Source organism: Pituophis catenifer, unplaced genomic scaffold, assembly GCF_029215685.1.
Source record: "Pituophis catenifer annectens isolate HBS135680 unplaced genomic scaffold, rPitCat1.0.hap2 SCAF_6, whole genome shotgun sequence".
Classification (NCBI taxonomy): Eukaryota; Metazoa; Chordata; class Lepidosauria; order Squamata; family Colubridae; genus Pituophis; species Pituophis catenifer.
Genome location: NW_027256886.1, coordinates 13,053,670 through 13,070,048, shown reverse-complemented (window position 1 = coordinate 13,070,048; position 16,379 = coordinate 13,053,670). Strand labels below are relative to the sequence as shown.

Here is a 16,379-nt window from a genome sequence, read left to right as displayed (position 1 = left end):
GAGCTTATTCCTCTCCTCCATTCTTCTCCAACTAAATTAGCTCTTTTCTTTTCTTGGTTTAAAACTAATCAGCCAGGCTTCAAACCAATCAAAATTTAACTAAGGAAAAACAACCAGTTCTCCTTCTCAAATCTGTTTGGGTATTAAGTTGGCCTATTAACAAACATTAAAGACTTTTGGTGATCTAGATTTTAAGGGGAATAGCTGATTCAGAGCAAAGGTGGGTGTGCACTGTCGCATCTGCCAGCACCTTCTTAAATCAAATGTGCTTTTTTTTTTTTTTTTTTTTTCATAGGCAGTCGTGCGAGTCCAGGAAAAGACAAAGTTTCTTTAAGGAGTTGCTGACAGTATGACGTCTACTCCCACTTGCTTCAAATCAGCTTTTTCTCTTAAGATCCAGATCATTACATAACCTTAACAAACTTTGTCCCATATATATATGTATATATGTATGTATGTATGTATATGTATATGTATATGTATATGTATATGTATATGTATATATGTATGTATGTATGTATATGTATATGTATATGTATATATGTATGTATGTATATATATATATATATATCTCCCAGCAATTAAAGCAATTTGAAAGGAAGGCATGATTTATTTTGAAATAAATCACCATAACTCCATAAATGCAAACATTCTTGTTCTAATACAAATCTCCTCCTCTCTTTTCTGTTCTCCTTACAATCAATTGGATGATAAAGTTAGTGTGTCTTTTTTCTATGCAAGTGAATTAGCAGTGCAAGGGAAAAGTTTTATTGATCTTGAATTTATCATGTCCAATTTTGTGATAAAGTTCCATGCCAAACTGATTAAACCTCCCTTTATTGTGCTTATTCCAATTAAAAAAAAAAACTTACAGGTAGCCCTCAATTTATGACCACAATTGGGACCAGAATTTCTGCTGCTAAGAAGTGATATGACTTGCACCTGATTTTATGACTTCTTTTGCCTTGCCTCTTAAGTGAACCACTGCAGTTGTTATATGAAGCATGTTGTCATTAAAGAAATCTGGCTTCCCCCATTGACTTTGCTTGTCAGAAGCCATCTGGGAAGGTGAACAAATTGTGATCACATGACCCCAGGTTACAATGCAACCATTGTAAATACATGTTGGTTGCCAAGTGCCCACATTTTGATCACTATAATTGTGAGGATGCTGTAACGGTTGTAGCGCAAGGACTGGAGGTCATGTTTTTCAGTGCCGTTCTAACTTCAGATGGGCACTAAACAAATGGTTGTAAGTCAAGGACTACCTCTAAACCATCCATCTTTTTTTAAGTCCTTCAAAGTTTAGATGATTTTTTTTCTGGAAATCTAACAATTTCATCCTGTTCCCAGCCCTGCAGCTTTCTTGCCTGATTTGCAAGGACCTCCATTCCTTTCAAAGATTACTTGTAGACTACAATTCTGCCATCTCTTGTCTTTTCTCACCTAGCCAGATGGTTTAATTAGAAATTTATGACAACATTAGAAGGAAACAACTAGTTGGAAGGGTAGCCTTGCAGGCATACACTGTTTCCTTATTCATTTCCCCAAGCTTTTTCTTGGAGGACTTTCTTTTCAGAGTTAGATATGTCTGCACCCACACATTGCACAGATAGTAAGAGAGGCACACATTGGGATAGTTGATCAATATTTTGTATCCTAATCTGGACAAAATAAACTATGGAAACTGATGATGAGGATGTTGATACAAAGCAATCATCCAAAGCAATTATTGTTTTTTAATCTGCTGTGAATTCAGGATAATGCATGAAGAAATATCTTCAGAAAGTGTCTCGAAAGCCATTCCCGACTTTATGTGGTCAATTTTAAACTGTGTTATTGCTCAGTTTTCTCTAGATGCCAAAAATTCTAGCTCATTTGTAGGATAACCTTCTCAGCTGTGATCTAACCATTTGCTCTGTCTGCATCCTGAAGATGTTTCTATCTACCTACCTACATTCTGATTGCAATTGTAACCTAATTCATTGTCTCGAGTGCTACTTTGCACAGTTTATAAAAAGTCCAGGAATACCAACAATTCTAGGCTCTGGACAAATAGAAAAACATCTAAAACAGTGATTCTCAGACCCAGCCAATTATCGTAGCACATCCAGGGATGGTAGATTCTGTTGGATTTCTGGATTCCTTGACATTACTTGTGAGCTCAAGGAAGCTATATTGTTGTTGAGGAAGCAGTACATTTTCAAGCTGACAGACTAAAAGTCTGGCATCTAGATCCATTTAAATATATATCTATATATCTATATATTTAATCCAGATGGTCAGACGAGCCTTTTAAGAGTCAGATTTGTGTTTGTGACTTTGAGTTCTATAGTTGATCCCTTAAATTATTGCTTTTAAGAGTCAGTTTTCTAAGATCAGTGGCCACATAAATTGTACACGTACAAAGTTTAGATTGTCTAAGCAACTGACATTTATCATTCTGGATTTTCAGTGTAGAGGCGTTCTGGAGGGAAATAAACCCAGATTTCTGTAGGATGTTTCCTAAATTCAGACAATGAATCTAGAAGCAAGAAAAACTGAAACAGTTCCAAAGTACAATAATTCTTAATTTCCATTTTTGAACAGTCATGTTTAGGCTTCATAATAACATGAAAATATCATGATCTGATGCTTATTAAAAGAAAACACCATAATAGCTACTAAAGTTCAGTAAATGAAAAGGTAAAATTGCTTGAAAATTGTTTAAATGTTAAAAAAAATGTGGTTTGCCATTGCCTTTTTCAAGGTTTGTTCAAGTCATTTAACTTCTTAGCAGCAGAAATTCTGGTCCCAATTGTGTTCATAAATTGAGGACTACCTGTCAGTTTTTTTCTTTTAATTGGAATAAGCACAATAAAGGCAGGTTTAATCAGTTCGGCATGGAACTATCACAAAATTGGCCACTCTAGCCTAGAGACCTGAGATTTCCTAATGATTCTTCATCCAAGTACTAACAAAATCCTACAATACTTACCTTTCCAAGATCCTCCAAGTTTGGATAGATGTTACGTACCTCAGCCAACAGCAAATAAAGTTTCTCTCTTTTTTTGTAAATAGTTTTTTTTTTAAATTTTTAAACAAACAAACATACAATGCATCATTAATCATTTAGTGTGTCATCTGAGTACATATTTTGTGTCCTCTACTTCCTCCTCCATCATTTTCTTACTTTATTTCTATCATATCTTTATACTTTCGTTTAAGCAAATAAAGTTGTAATAATTTATGTAGGTTGCTTGGGAAACATTAAAAAAAAACAGCTTAGGAAAAAAGGAAAACAACTTAAAATGTCTACGCACGTTATAACATTCTTGAGATATCATGTTTCTTAATATTTTTCTTGCAGACATTCGAGATAGTGGGGGACCTAAACCAGTCATGGTGTATATTCACGGAGGGTCTTACATGGAAGGCACTGGAAATTTATATGATGGCAGTGTGCTCGCAAGTTATGGCAACGTGATCGTCATCACTGTCAACTACCGACTTGGGGTACTTGGTAAGCAAGATTTTACTTTAACACTTGCCTTCTGTGGTTCCCTTTCTCTTGTTGAGAAGGTTGTAGAAATAGATGTAGATGTTGAGGTGGATTTAGATGTAGACCTCAAGAGAATGTGGTTCTTCTTCCTTTTTTTTTTTTTTGTGTTGCTCTATATTAAAGGAAATATTTTTATTTGGCTGATTTGAATTGATCATTGCATGGAGTCACCTGAGTTGCATTCTGTTCTGATGGCCAAGAGGAAAAAAATTCGATCTTTTGGAATTATATGTGGTTGCTGCCTGCACGTATTTGCTGTGAACTTTAGAGTCATTAGTTGTACATATTGTCAAGTAATCTAAAGTGAATGGCAAGTGTTAAGATGAGATGCAATTCTTTCTGTTTGCCAGGAGACAAAAACGTGAATACCGTTCTGACAGGTTCATTATGCATTTCTGGATAATAAGAATGTTTTGAGAAATGTTAATCACTGCCAGTGTCAGCTTTTATATTTAGCATGGCACCTTAAAGCAGAAATGTATTACTACAGCTTAAGAGAATTCCAGCTTCCAGAAGAAGCTATTTCAAAGGGATAATATTTTGTAGCTTTAGTTATGGAAAAGTACATTGAGGCTGTGTTCATTACATGAATACAATCGAATTGGAAAGTCTGTTTCTTAGTCTAGGTTTAGGAATCAGCTTTCCTCAAACTGGCCATAGCTGGAAAAATTAAAATCTCTTTCAAATCAGTTGCAGTTTCTGGTGACTTCATGAACACAGAGATGTAGTTTTCTTGAAGAGAGGTCTACTGGAATTGACTGTTGTGCGATGTGGTAACTGCATGTATTTGTATTTCTTTCCATTTTTATTATCCAGTCTAGGACATTAGATTGCAGAAGGATTAGATTAGTAGCTGTAAATGCTTCTAAATAATGAATTTGACCTTTTGCTTTCCGAGTTCCTCTGAAGAGCATCATAAGATGCATTTAATTCTATGGGCAGTTATCAACAGTTTTAGACACATAAGAGTATGTAATGCAGAGTGATGAAGCGATGTGTGATTTATAAACTCTGGTTTGCCTTAAACTGAGGGAAGATTACTTGGTCATGTGGATTAACTTTAGATTGTTTCTTCAACACTCAACGTGGGCTTGTGGTTTCCTGTTGTTGGCTCTTTTGTGGAAATCATCTCTCTGCTTTTATTGGGTGATTACAAAAGGATGTGCTGGTTTAAAGATTTTTTAAAAATGAGATTTCACTTCCCTTGGTGTTGGCTTTGAATGAAATCAATCTTCAGTTCTTGAAATTTCTTCACCTGGGAATCCTTCCCTTTTTTGCTGGCAACATGAACAATGCAATTTAATAGTTGTGTGTAACACAAAGTTCAGTATCCAGACCTTTGCTTTGATCTGGATCACGTATCTTTGCATGACTACTTAATGTATTCTTCACTTCCTCAGTGCAATTAAATATTAACTCAAAATCTCTAGAGACATGTTATGCATTAATTTAAAACAATGTGTGCAGTCAGCTTGCAGAATCATCTTTCTGTTTAGCATAAATTTCTTGTTTCTGTTTTGTGTGCTTCTGGGTACAGGATGTAGGATAGCTCTGCTTACAGTGCATACAGCCATTACATTTTAAATCTATAAACTAAAATATAAATGAGGGATGGGTGAGTAGATATATTATCTAGAACAGGACAATGTAATTATAAATTTGGAAACACTTTCTACTTAACAGAACAAAAGTAATTATATGCAATAGGTGGTAATATACAATCTGGTCACACATTTGTTAATCCAACTGATAACCCTTAGTTTCCCTTGCTTAGTGGAACAGCCATGGGGTAGTAATACTACAAAGCTTTAAAAAGAGGCAGAGAAGATTATATTAGTCAAGATTCTCCTGAGCTCATTACAAGCTGAACATACAGCTTTATCGAAATGTAAACCCAGGTAATCATGGATTCACTGACTGCATATTGTACTGGCTTTCATTTCTCCATATTTTTTTTCTCTAATATATATTTTTGAGGAAATGAGGTATTAGGGAAGGACTGGTGGAAGAACACTGATAGTTCACTCCTTCTGAATGGTGATCCCTCAGGTATCCTGGTCCCAAACCATATGCTGTTCCTTCCAAAGCAATAGATATACAGGGATATCTATTGCTTTGGAAGGCACAGCATATGGTTTGGGACCAGGATACCTGAGGGATCACCTTTTTGCAAGAGACACAGCCCGTCCAACAGAATGAGCAGAATGAACATGCTACAGACCGCTAGTCAAATAATGTCGGCTGCCAGAGACCAGAAGACAAGCTTTTTCCTCAGTGGCCCCTGCCCTATGAAATACCTGCCCTTCAGAGATTGCACTGGCCCCAACCCAGTAGTGGGTTTCAAAACCCATCACTACCGTTTTGCTCATGGGCACATGCACGCTCACATGTGATGCTTCTGCACATGCACAGAAGCATCTGAACAGGTGGGCGGAGCCTCCCGCCACCGCTGCTACCAGTTCGATCGATCCGGGGCAAACCAGTAGCAACCCACGACTGTCTCAACCCTGTTAGGTCCTAAAAACCTGAAGCTTGAGGTGCTAAATGTGTCAAGGGTCTCATTACTGGCAAAGTATCTGGCTCCTAAGTATATTTAATTTGGATGGTTTTAGTGTTTTTGTTTGTTTTAATGTTTCTATTGTTTTAATATTTTAATGGTAATACATACATTGAATCACTTTGCCATGAAATGTACAGTATGATTAGTATATTGCGAGGGGAAATAGGATGAAGGAAGAATAGGTATGTTTGCTGCCTTGAGTTATTTATTAAAAAAAATAATAAAGGTGGGATAAAAATAATGTAAAATATAAAATACATGTTTAAATGGGGACCAGCTATTTTAATTCCTAATCGGAGAATTTGATCAACACACTCAGAGTGATGAAACTGAAATAGGTGGCCGTATTAATTGGACAAATAAATAAATAACCATAGCCCCATTAATAAAATATGAAATAAATCAATTCCCTGGTGCTGGATAATCCACATAATCACAGACATTCAATCACAATAGACTTCCCGCTTACTATTTATTTCCCCAATTTTGTATATGTAATATACTTGGAAAAACTTTGAAGTTTGCAAGATTTCTGAGCTTCTTTGGAACGCTTACTGGTAATTTAAACTGCTATAAGTGTTCTATAAGAAAGTCCTGGAAAGTCTAGTTAAAGAAAAGGAACCTATTCCCCCTTAAATTGTTGAAAAATGGCTATTTAGTTTGAAATCTGAAGCTTCCATTTTTACTTATTTGTTGTCATTGTTTATATAAGTATCTTGATCAAATTCTCTGATTAATTAATTAAAATAGCTGGTCCCCATTTAAACAAATATTTTATATTATTTTTATCCCATCTTTATTATTTTTTATAAATAACTCAAGGTAGCAAACATACCTAATCCTCCTTCATTCTCCTATTTCCCTCACAATATACTATTAATTGTAAATTTCATGGCAAAGTAATTCTTAGTTAGAGGACTATGAATCCTTGCTCTGGTTAGAATCCAGTGTGTTGAATCTAGAAATTTTCAATGCAGAGTGCAATGACACTGCCTTTCTTATCTAGCCTTTTTTTTTTTCTGAAATAAATTAGGAGCCTTCTGTCCAGATCTTTTAATATTTCCTAGAATTGGCACTTCATTAACATATGGGAATAAGCTTTTTGAATCATTTATTCATTGCAACTACATATAACTTGTGAAAGAATGTAGAGGAAGCTTGGCAGGAACTGTTGAATTGTTACAGGAAGAGTTTCAGAAATGATTATCCAGTCCTGAGAAAATATGAGAAAGAAATGCAAAATAATCCTGCCTGAATTTTGTTTGGAATAAAATAATGGGGATAAACTATGGTAGGCTTTTGAGATTGTTATTTTATGTTTTCACAATAACAGCATTCTTTGTTTTTCTGCTATCCCTATTTCTTGACTTTGACTACCCCAAAGGTTTAATACAATTGCCTTTCTGAGTAGAATCTCCCAAAGCAGTTTACAAGTACTGTAGAAATTGCAAATAATTCTACAATGAATATTGTAGAAAATCATCTGCGTAGTTGGGGGTGATTATTCTGTGAAATCCAAAAATACAACTTTGTAGGCTTCTGTGTGATGCTGTTTCAAAATTTTATTTGTCTAATTCATTATGAAACATACTCTAAATTCCACACTTGTTTATGAGAGAATAAATCCAAGTTATTAATGAAAAAAAATAACTATCTAGCAAATTGGAAATATTGTGTCTCTGGGTTTGAGGAAGAAACTGATTTTCTTGTTCCAATTTTTTGCACGAAGAATTACTGATTTCCTGTTCTATGGCTCAGAGTTAATCCTCCTGATATTTTTTTATCATGACAAATTTGGAATTCGTGAGCATTCCTAAAGTTTGATGATTTAAGAAGTGACACTGTTATTTTTCATTATGATCTTGGCAGATATTTCTAAGGACTTCAAGTTTTTGAATTATGTTTGCTGTCCTGAACTGAAACAATATAATTTTGAATGATTGCTGAAACTACCAGTATACCAAGGCATTAAGAAAGAAGAAAGATCTTTTTTTTAAAATAAATAATATTGAAATATTTTCGAAACATTTTAAATATGGCCTATCTGAACTGCTACATCACTTTCAATGCTTCTATTTTCTTCTAACCAAAGCTTGGAAAGGCAGATGACAGTGCCAATATGAGGTAGTTTAGAACTAGCATGAATTCAACTGTGACACATCTGTTCATCATGAGGATACAATCACTTGCAAGCTCCCCAAATCAATTGTTCATGACTTTTCTAACCACTTCATTATTTTGGGGAATTAGACAATATATAAATGAAGCCTACAATTTGATAACATATATTTTTCCATATACTACGGAAAAGGTAATATGGGGGTGGCATGAAGATAATGATTGATTCAGAGAAGATTAATATGCTCTGGATAAAGAAATCAGCTGTTTATTTTAGATGGTGCTGCATGCTATTGAAGAATAAGTGCACAATCTGAACTTCATCCTAAACTCTATTTATACATTTTCCTGTAGCAGACTCAGAGTGTCTTCTTCCTTTCACTTACTGCAGAGAAAGACAAATTGTTTCTGATGGTGCTTCTTGTGAGAAGAGATAGCAGCATCCTCATGTCTAGTCATGGCCCAAAGAATGTGCATACTCAACAGGTCTTTTGAGGGCTTCCTAATCTTTAGAAGATTTTCCTTCCCTTCCCTTCCATTTCCAACAGTGGGGAATAATGCTGATGTACCTACCACCTTCCCTGGTATCTAGCAACATCCCTTCCTGAGTTGCTGGATTCCATTGCCAGGTTAGCAGTGTGGTGCCTGAGTCTGATTGTCCTTGGAGACTTTAACTGCCACAGGCAATAAAGTTCCTGGGTCCGCTCAGGAGTTTGACCTCTATAATAACCACGGACCTCTCCTATATGATAGAAGGCTCAACATTCACCAGAGTTGAATGGTTGTTAGATCTTGAGTTCTTTTGTCTCAGGACAGTTGCAGTGTGATTTGATATTGGAGGATTTTACCATCAATCTGTTTTCCTAGACAGGCCACACTTTGGTTGCTCTCCAAGTCATTGGGATCGCCCATGTTAACAAGGAAAAAGGGACTGTTAGCTTGGCTCGCCCATTGATAGTGCCTGTTGGGTTCCAGATGGAGTTTGAAGTTCTTCCCAAGGAGAAGGCATTTCAGTTCTGGATCAGATTGCATCTCTGAACTTTCTATCCTGTTTATAAAATAAGTCCTCTCATGATTTTTCAGGATGCTCGTAATATAAGCCCTACCCTCAAAATAAGCCCCAATTAAGATTGTCAGCCAGATGGGTGCATTTAGTACCGTATTTTCCCCAAAATAAGACCTAACCACAAAATAAGCCCTAATGCATCTTTTGGAGCAAAAATTAATATAAGATCCAGTCTTATTTTCAGGGAAACACGGTATGCAAAACAAAACATTTTTTTCTGCTGTCTAGTACCCTGTTTTCCCCAAAATAAGACATCCCCTGATAATAAGCCCAATCGGGCTTTTGAGCGCATGGCAATAAGGCCAAGCGCTTATTTCAGGGTTCAAAAAAATATAAAACAGGGTCTTATTTTGGGGAAAACATGGTATGATTGAATATTGTGAGCCAAGAACCATATATATGTGTGTGTGTGTGTATGCATGTATGTTTGTATGTATGTATATATTTATATGTATCTAGGACTAAATACTATTTTCTAAGTCTTTATTTTATTTATCCATTTAAGTTTTCATATAATTACCAGCACTTTATTTTTAAAATAAAATGATAGAGCTTTTATTGGAATGGTATTTATTATCATCCGATTTAATAATCACTTGTAGTACATTAGTCCAAAATTGAGATGTCAGTTGATGTTGTAATTGGAAATGTTGCCACTAAGCTGCACTCATGAGATTTGTGTGTGTGTGGGGGGGGATATTGAAATCTCACCAGACCTCCACATTCTTGCATGAGAACTTGTGTGATTGAGTTCTCTGAGACTAGAAATGAAAATGTTTTGAAAATATTGCAGAAAAGAACAGATGGTCATTTTTGAGATCTCAAATAAGCAACTAGCATCCTTTCCATTAAACTGAGAATTGAGAATAGGATCAAATGCACACAAGGGGGAGAGATGTGGAAAAAGAAAATATCAGAGCAAGAAATAATGGCTTGCCAAACTGCTGTGATGGTGAATCTATGGCCTGCGTGCCAGAAGTGGCATGTAGAACCATGTCTCTGGGCACGCAAGCCGTCACCTGAAAGTTTTAGAGTTTGACCTTCCTTCCTTCCTTCCTTCCTTCCTTCCTTCCTTCCTTCCTTCCTTCCTTCCTTCCTTCCTTCCTCCCTCCCTCCCTCCCTCCCAATTGTTTGAGCAAGGAAGATATTGTGGTTATATAATTACTTATATTACTTATGCTGGGATAGGTTGGCCAACACCATGACTTTCTCTTCCTCTCTCTGCCAGGTTTGCATCATACTTTTCTCTCTTAATTTCTCTCTACCTAACTGATTGATGAATGTCTGATCTAATGGACTTATTTATAAATTAAATTGTTTCTGGGCAGAGAGCTGAATGTGGTGCTAAAGTTTGCCCACTAACCATAAAAGGACATGCTCGGTTCTTGGCCCCCTGACAAGCTGAAAATAGTGCTAGAGGTAAATCAGGAATAATGGAATAATTTCCCCTTTCCTTCTTGTCTTTAAAATCTTTTCCCTGTTTTTTGCTCTACGATGCTAATGATACCTTCTGAACTCTCATTTCTCACTTCAGAGTATTTACTACAGAATCTCAGGGACTTGAATAGATCAAGAAGTTGCATGAAGTACAGTGCAAAAGTTTATTACAGCCATAATCCAGTAGTTATTTTTAAAAAGTAAACAAGTAAAAACAAATGTACATAAAGCTAAAAAGAAAAGAAATTCATATGAACTTTCAGACCCAAAAAGAGCAGATCAGGCACCAAGAGCTACAGAATTTGAAAACCCTATATATCTAAACACTAGTCAAGCAGAAGAACAAGAGACAAATAGAAGTCATACCCTCTATTTCTTCTTCACTGTAGGAGCATATAGCTGAAAGAATCCTGAGTCATCCCAACAATATAAAGTACCTTGATGAAAGGTAATATTTTTGTAATCCCACAGTAGGATAGTAGAAAACAATGCATTCAGTTTGGCCCAGTAGAATTTGAGGACTGCTAAACAGAACTTCAGTCAGAATAGAGCTGAAAGGGACCCTGGAGGTCTTCTAGTCCAACCCTCCTGCTCAAACAGGAGACCCTGTATCATTTCAGACAGGTGCCTGTCCTGTCTCTTCTTAAAAACCTCCAATGATGAAACACTCACAATGTATGAAAGCAAGCTGTTCTACTGGTTAATTGTTCTGTTAGGCAGTTTTGCCTTGATTCCAACTTGCTTCTCGCCTTGATTAGTTTCCATCCATTGTTTCTTGTCCTGCCCTCAGGTGCTTTGGAAAATTAGTTGACTCCCTCTTCTATGTGGCAACCCCTCAAATAGTGGAATATTGCTCACATGTCATCCCCTAGTCATTCTTTTCTCTAGACTGGCCATACCCAATTCCTGCAATCATTCTTAATACGTTTTACTCTCCAGACTGTTGACCAAGAATCTAATGTTTCTATTAATAGTCCTGAGGAAGCATATGTGTCAATGTCATCATTGCCTCTGCAGCCATCAAGGTCATGGAAAGTGCCTCAGGAAACACCCAATGTCCCTGAGATGACACCCAATGTCCTTGGAAAACCTCCAAGGGAGGCAGATGGCTATTTTTTTTTTAAAAAAATTGATTTATATGCCACCCTTCTCCGGAGACTCAGGGCGGCTTACAATGCATTAAGCAATAGCCTTCGTACTTTTGTATATTTATACAAAGTCAGCTTATTGCCCCCACAAACTGGGTCCTCATTTAACCTACCTTAGAAAGGATGGAAGGCTGAGTCAACCTTGAGCCTGGGGAGATTCGAACTTACAGTAATTGCAGACAGCCGGTGTTAATCACAATGCTATCAGTCTGCTGAGCCACCAGGCCCTGTTTTCTGTATTTCTGTATTTCTGTACTTCTTTATCTTATCTAGAGTGTGCCAGCTTGTCTGGGTGGGGTGTGCCAGTCCCGTCTATGTGGAGAAGTGGACAATGCAGCAAACATATAAATATGAGTGTCAAATGTGTTCAGACTTCCCTCTTGCTCTGAGGGGCCATCTTTATTCAGCTGAATAAACACGTAAAGCTTGTGGAGGCAAATACCTGGATTCTGTCTTTATTTATACCGAGCCACACCTGAAACCATCAAAATAAGTCCTTTAATCATCTTAGTTGCTTAAATGACTATGTGCCAGTCTTAGTTGAAGACTGGCATATACCCATTTAAACACATATTGCAAGGTTATGACACTTCCTTTAGGATTGAGCAGTCAAAACTATTTACTCTCAAGGGATACAACCCCACCAAATGAATTATTAAATAAATACTGATATGTGGAAGGACAGAATTTTTGGAAAAGGTTGCAGGGATCTGTGCTGACTTCTTCCGTTCCCGTAGGGCTTACAGGATGATGTAATCAGGAAGAGGTGGTCCCTCAGATATTTTAATGCAGGGGAGTCAAACTCAATTCATTGATGGCCGCATCAGGGTTGTGTTTGACTGGGGGGGTTGGGCTGGGGGGGCATGGCCAGCTCGACATCACTCATGTCGGGGGCAACTATGGTGGCCCAAGTGTTCTGCCAGTGAAAACTGAGCTCGGGAGGACTGTGCGTGGCCCTCCCAAGATTTGTTTTCACTGGCAGAGGCACCGCGGTCCAGTCCTTTGCTGTTTCCGGGGTGGCCCCACAGGCCAAATCTAAGCACCTCGTAGGCTGCATTCGGCCTGTGGGCCTTGAGTTACAATTACTTTCTCTTTTTTTTTTTTTTTTTTTTGTGAGCCAACAACCAGAATATAGGCTCCACAGCAATATGTCCAGTACAACATAACTTAGTTTATTTACAAAGAACAAATTTTGATAATTCCTTTTTGTGACTAAAAAGATATTAGAGAGAGCAGAGATGGAGATTTTATATAGCAGGGGAATATATGTTCAGCTTGAACTCCATTGTTAACCTTGACAATTTGTTAATATACGGTTCCTTCATAATTTTTCATCGGAAATGTTGGTCATCATAGTCTGACACAGGGACCTCAAGAAAAGCAGAAGTCTTAAGAGTGCTTTCAAAGAAAAGTCTCACTGTCACATTTTAACAAGGCCCAGTTTTTATTCGTGGAAGCCAATTGCTCAAGCACTGATATTACTGTTTGAGCTATAAAAAGACATTGCTTTCTACAAATTCAGCTTTTCCCAAACTTCTCTTTGCACTGGCCTTACTTTCTCTGGAAATGGTAGGTGAATTTGAAAGGGAAACTATGAAAGCAGAGGGAAAGGTTTGTAGAGTTGGGCTTAATTGTTTCTAAGAGAATCTCTAGTTGTTTTTATTTAGCTTTGCTTAAAGATTCCATTCAATTCTATTAGAACTAGAAGTTAATTTACTTACAATTTCCTTAGATAATAAGAGTTCCTTTATTTCCTCCTGGATCTCTAGCTGACTTAGAATGAGATTTCAGTCCAAGATTTGCTCCAGAACATTTCTCCCTTCTATCCATTCTGCCCAAGCAGATTTTCTCCTCACACAGTTTCTTCAAACAAGCAATATTTAACAGGCATTTAGCAACATTAGAAGTTGGAGATGTGACCCGGTCAACACTCTGTTCCTAAAATATGTATGATGAAAGAAAAATTCTAATAAAACTCATTTACAAAAAAAGAAGAAGTTGGACCACATTTACATTGGTTCCCTAAAACAGTTATGGCAGGAAGAATTTTAATTTAAACATGAGTATCCAGGATTAATTGAGGTAGCAAACTCATTGCTTGGAAGACACTCTTCCACTCACATAGTTAGTCTTAATCATATTTGACTGAATTCAGTTCAGTCTGAATTCTTGTCTGCTCTGCTCCAAGAGCTGGAAAACAGGTTTAAATCCCACAGCCCTGTTTTCCCCTCAATATGAAGTATTCTGTAAAGCTTGAATAAAGAATTCATTGCTTTTCAGAGAATGTTACAGTCTCCTGTGTACTGGTGGAATTTAGGTATAAGTAATTCCCATCTAGATCTAAATAATGTACCTAATCAATTTTAGCTGGTTACAAAAAGCTAAACAGAATCAGACTTAGGGTTTGGATGAACAGTCACAAAAAATGGCAGAGCTGTAAACTAGATCAGGAAATTGAAAAATCAGCCCAGATGATGTCCAATGGCAAATGAGTTTTAGATGCCCCATCCATTGAATGAGATGGTTATCTCTAAATTCTACCATCTATCTAAAATCATGAGTGAGATGTGTCAAAAGGTGACATCTATTAAGAGACAGATTCTGAACATATTATTGTATCAGTTTTTCTGAAATGTCTTTATACACCTTTCACAGTCTTTTTATGTTTGATAAAATGAACAAATTGCTTTGAGGAGTCTTAATTTTCTGTATGCCACCTTGAGGGCCAGCTGGTTAATAAGGAATGAATGGGTAGTGATGAAGTCACCTCTTCATGGCATGTGTTTGTGCAATGTTTGTTGCCTGCAGCTGCTATGATTTATTTTGTTGATGTTTTTCCTGGAACTAGTCAATCCATCAAACTGTTGCATTCAAAGTAGGTCACCCTTTAATGTTACCTTTGTTAGAAGGAAGTCAACAAGTTTGTGGTTAAGCCATTACAATGGATGGGTCATGTCCATCCGTCTGTTTTTTTTTATGGGTACTTGAATTTTTTTTCTAATTCTTATATGAATGTTCAGTGTTCTTTTGCATTAATGTGGTTGCAAGGTCATATATTATATAACCTTACACGTGTGTGCATATTATGGGAGTAGAAAAATCAATGTTTGTCCTGATCTCAGCAAAGCAAGGGAGGAACTGTCCAGCAGTTCAGCAATCAAAAGGCATTAGATTGACTAGAAGGATAACTGTCTAGAAAATTGCTTCATCAGACGCAAATCAATGGAAGCTGTAGCATCAGTCATTTCAGGCAAAATTTGAGAATAATATTGATTTCCTTGATTTATTTATTTCTGATATTTATTTCATTGTCTGATGTTAATAACAATGTAACTGTATTCAATTGAGTGAGGTGACTGGCAATAATTAAAATGAAGAATGTAAAGTAGAAAATATAAACCTAAATTAAAAACAGTTCACAAATTAATGTATATTACAAGGCTGATGAAATATTTGAACCTTGTCTGCTCTTCTAATGGCAGAGAGACTGAGAACCATTTTTCAAGGGAGAACATTTCAGATTTGGCAGTGACCTAGAAAACCCTTTCCCACATGTTAAATGAACAATAATTGGGCATTTCAGGCATCTGCAGAAGATTCTCTGCTACAGATCTTATGTTAGACAGGTTTATATCTGGAGAAATAGTCCCTTCTATCCTAAATCCTAAGTTATTTAAGGCTTTCGAACTGAACGCTATTATCTTAAATGATATATGGGTGCAGTTGACAATCAGTGAAAATTATTCAAATCAGCCATTACAGATAGTCCTTACAGTAGTGGCCAAAATTGTGGAAACTTTTTGGGAAAAGTTTATTTTTGAGGTTGATGGCTAATAACACCACTTTTGGGGGGAGTTTCAAGATAATCCTATTCCACTGCTGGAATGGTCTGGGAATAGCCCAGACCTTAACCCAATTGAAAATCTATGGAGCCAACTAAAGAAACTTGTTAGTCAGAAGCAACCCAGCAATAAAACCCAGTTAATAGAAGCAATCATTCAATCTTGGTTTCACATTATAACAGTTGCAGAACAAAAAGATTTGGTTCACTCCATGGGAAGACATTGTAAGGCCGTAATTCATGCTAAAAGTTACCCAACTAAGTATTAACTGATGTGATAATTTTTGTATATCTTGTTTTTTCTATGATGATAATTTTTGTATATCTCATTTTTTTACTACGTTTCACTTCTCTTTTTTATACTGTAATGGCTATTCTAATAGCAAATCCTTCATAAAAGTTATTGTATTACATTCTTGATTGAATTATCTTTCCATTGATATATAATTTTATGGTACTATTCCCCCTAAAAAAGTGGTGTTATTAGCTAGTTTTATAAAATACACTTTTCCCAAAAGATTTCCACAATTTTGGCCACTACTGTAACTTGCAACCATTTGTTTAGTGACTGAAGTTACAACAGCAATGAAAAAAGTGACCGCTTTTCACATTTATGATTGTAGCAGCATCCCCATGGTCACATGATTAAAATTTTGGATGATTGGCAA

At 36.4% G+C, this 16,379-nt stretch overlaps 1 protein-coding gene across 6 annotated transcripts in view; it reads left to right on the top strand.

Annotated features, from left to right (window-relative positions):
* The window catches only part of NLGN1 (neuroligin 1), a 559,779-nt gene that overhangs the window by 211,839 nt on the left and 331,561 nt on the right, over window positions 1-16,379 (top strand). For all 6 annotated transcript variants that reach the window (XM_070946555.1, XM_070946554.1, XM_070946553.1 and 3 more), the window contains one exon: window positions 3,350-3,502. In XM_070946555.1, coding sequence (XP_070802656.1) covers window positions 3,350-3,502 — 153 coding nt within the window. The remainder of the gene's footprint in view (window positions 1-3,349; window positions 3,503-16,379) is intronic.